The following is a 1,965-nucleotide window of genomic DNA, read 5'->3' on the forward strand; positions in this document are numbered from 1 at the left end:
GCATTTTCTGTGCTCTGTGATTGATGTCATGGCTTATAAGGCACCATCTATTGATTATTGTTTTGTAGAAATAGTGCGCTGTTCAAAAACAGCATGTCTGAATAAACAGGAATCCACTTGGATTTCTTCTCAAAACTTTATTCTCATCTTCTGACTCCAGTCAGGTTCGTACAGCACTCAGCAGGCCTCAGCGTAAAGCTAAACCCCAAACAAAGCACAGCAGCTCTGCTCTGAGCAGAGACTCTGCAACACACTAACAACTTCTCTTTACTATAATTATGATTTGACCTTATAATGTACATCTCTTCCTGGTTACACCCCTGGAGGTGTTGTTACCTTTTACTTCAGACGTCAGAACGTAACTCCTTTTTGTTTAGAAATAACAGTGTTACTCACATGTTATTTCTACAGAAATAACACATGATAACACACACAACAACTCTTTGTTTTAAACTTTAGGCTGCAATGATCAGAAGGCGTAAAAATACAAAACTGCATCAAACATTCAGTTAATCATTTACAAAATTTCCTTCAGTTTGACAAAACACTAACTATTCCTGTAAGACAAACCAAGGTTAGACCTGATGCTGAGCCTCTCTGACCTTTAGGTGGTTGATTATCATCTCTCTGAACTTTTCCACTGAGGTTCCCTTGGTGGGCTTGTTAAAAGCAGCGGCTTCCTTCCTGGGCTCCATCTCACCTCCCAGCTCATAGTGAGGGGCCTCCTCCATCTGACACTTGATTACTCCCTGCAAATCTCCCCAGTTCCCTGAGTAAACCTGCAACGAACAAGACAGGTCTGAGGAGCGTCTGGACTCGAACTGAGCACACCTGGAAAGTGAAACAAAAATAGACCGACCTGACTGCTGGGTTTGGCAGTGAAGCACTTTCCGAGGTAAAGTGTTTCTTTCTCACACATGCTGCTGCAGGCTGAGCCGTCGATGATTCCTTTTCTGTATTTGTCACACTGAAAAGACAGAAAGAAACACACACATGACCATAGTGTGGTTTTACAGTTTGACTGCCTACAGGACAGTGATGTACTCACTATGGAGTTTTTGCAGTCATGCCCTCGACACAGCTCTGTGTAAGACGAGTACTGCACGTAAACTATCCAGCTTCCCACAAACACCACCAGCCACGAGAAGAACAGGTACTTCATGTGTAGGTAGGAGAACCTGGCCTGTTAGACACACGGTTTCAAATTTTAAATCAGTGTTAGAATGGTTATTGGCTAAAAATAAAGCAACATGTCAAGAGTGCATTGTGCCAAAATGTAATCTTAGCCTCCCCAAAAAAAGAAGTAAATTAGTGTTTGGTAGATTATTTCTTTGTTGTAACAATGCTTCTTAGTGATAAATCATTTACTGTGTTGGAAAACCTAATTTCCCGACCTGGTGCCACATTTGTAAGGAACTTGCATTTGTGAGTTGTGCACATGAAAAATCTGCCAAAGTTTTTTCTGTCAAACAGCTTATTTTGCTGTTGACTATTGAAACTTTGAGCCTCTGGTACCCCCCAGGTGAAGCCAATCATAAGATTTGTTTTTAACCTAGTAGCATCGTTTCTATAAGCACATATATAAATGTTTGGAACCAGTACAGCTTTCATTTTTATGTTACAAATAAAAGCAAAAAAATTTAAAGAAATGCAGTAAGTGGAGCTGTGTTTTGAAAAAGTTTACGATTTCATCTGTCAGGTCATTGAAAAATTAGATCTTTGGGCCTCGCCACCACCAGGTGCTGCCAATCAAATGCATTGATTACACTAAAGCTGATGTCCAGCCAAAAAGTCATTCAGGTGCACTGCAATAATGCTAAGGGGGAAAAAGATATTGGGAAAAACTCTGTCAATACTAAACTTTTTTGAGTTTGTCCTGTTATAAATTTATATTTATTACAAAAATATTATCTTTAAAACCTCCTGAGGCCCAGCATCTTGATGTTAAGGATATTAGCTTTAGAC

At 39.8% G+C, this 1,965-nt stretch overlaps 1 protein-coding gene across 3 annotated transcripts in view; it reads right to left on the reverse strand.

Moving 5' to 3' along the window:
* Positions 1-1,965, reverse strand: part of dipk1ab (divergent protein kinase domain 1Ab) — a 31,470-nt gene that overhangs the window by 6,899 nt on the left and 22,606 nt on the right. For 2 of the 3 annotated variants that reach the window (XM_014014882.1, XM_014014883.1), the window contains exons 2-4: positions 1,049-1,183; positions 860-967; positions 603-779 (exon numbers count right to left, since the gene is read on the reverse strand). In XM_014014882.1, the coding sequence (XP_013870336.1) occupies positions 603-779; positions 860-967; positions 1,049-1,183 (420 nt within the window). The remainder of the gene's footprint in view (positions 1-602; positions 780-859; positions 968-1,048; positions 1,184-1,965) is intronic. The other variant, XM_014014884.1, reaches the window with a different exon arrangement.

This window comes from Austrofundulus limnaeus, unplaced genomic scaffold, assembly GCF_001266775.1.
Source record: "Austrofundulus limnaeus strain Quisiro unplaced genomic scaffold, Austrofundulus_limnaeus-1.0 Scaffold120, whole genome shotgun sequence".
Classification (NCBI taxonomy): Eukaryota; Metazoa; Chordata; class Actinopteri; order Cyprinodontiformes; family Rivulidae; genus Austrofundulus; species Austrofundulus limnaeus.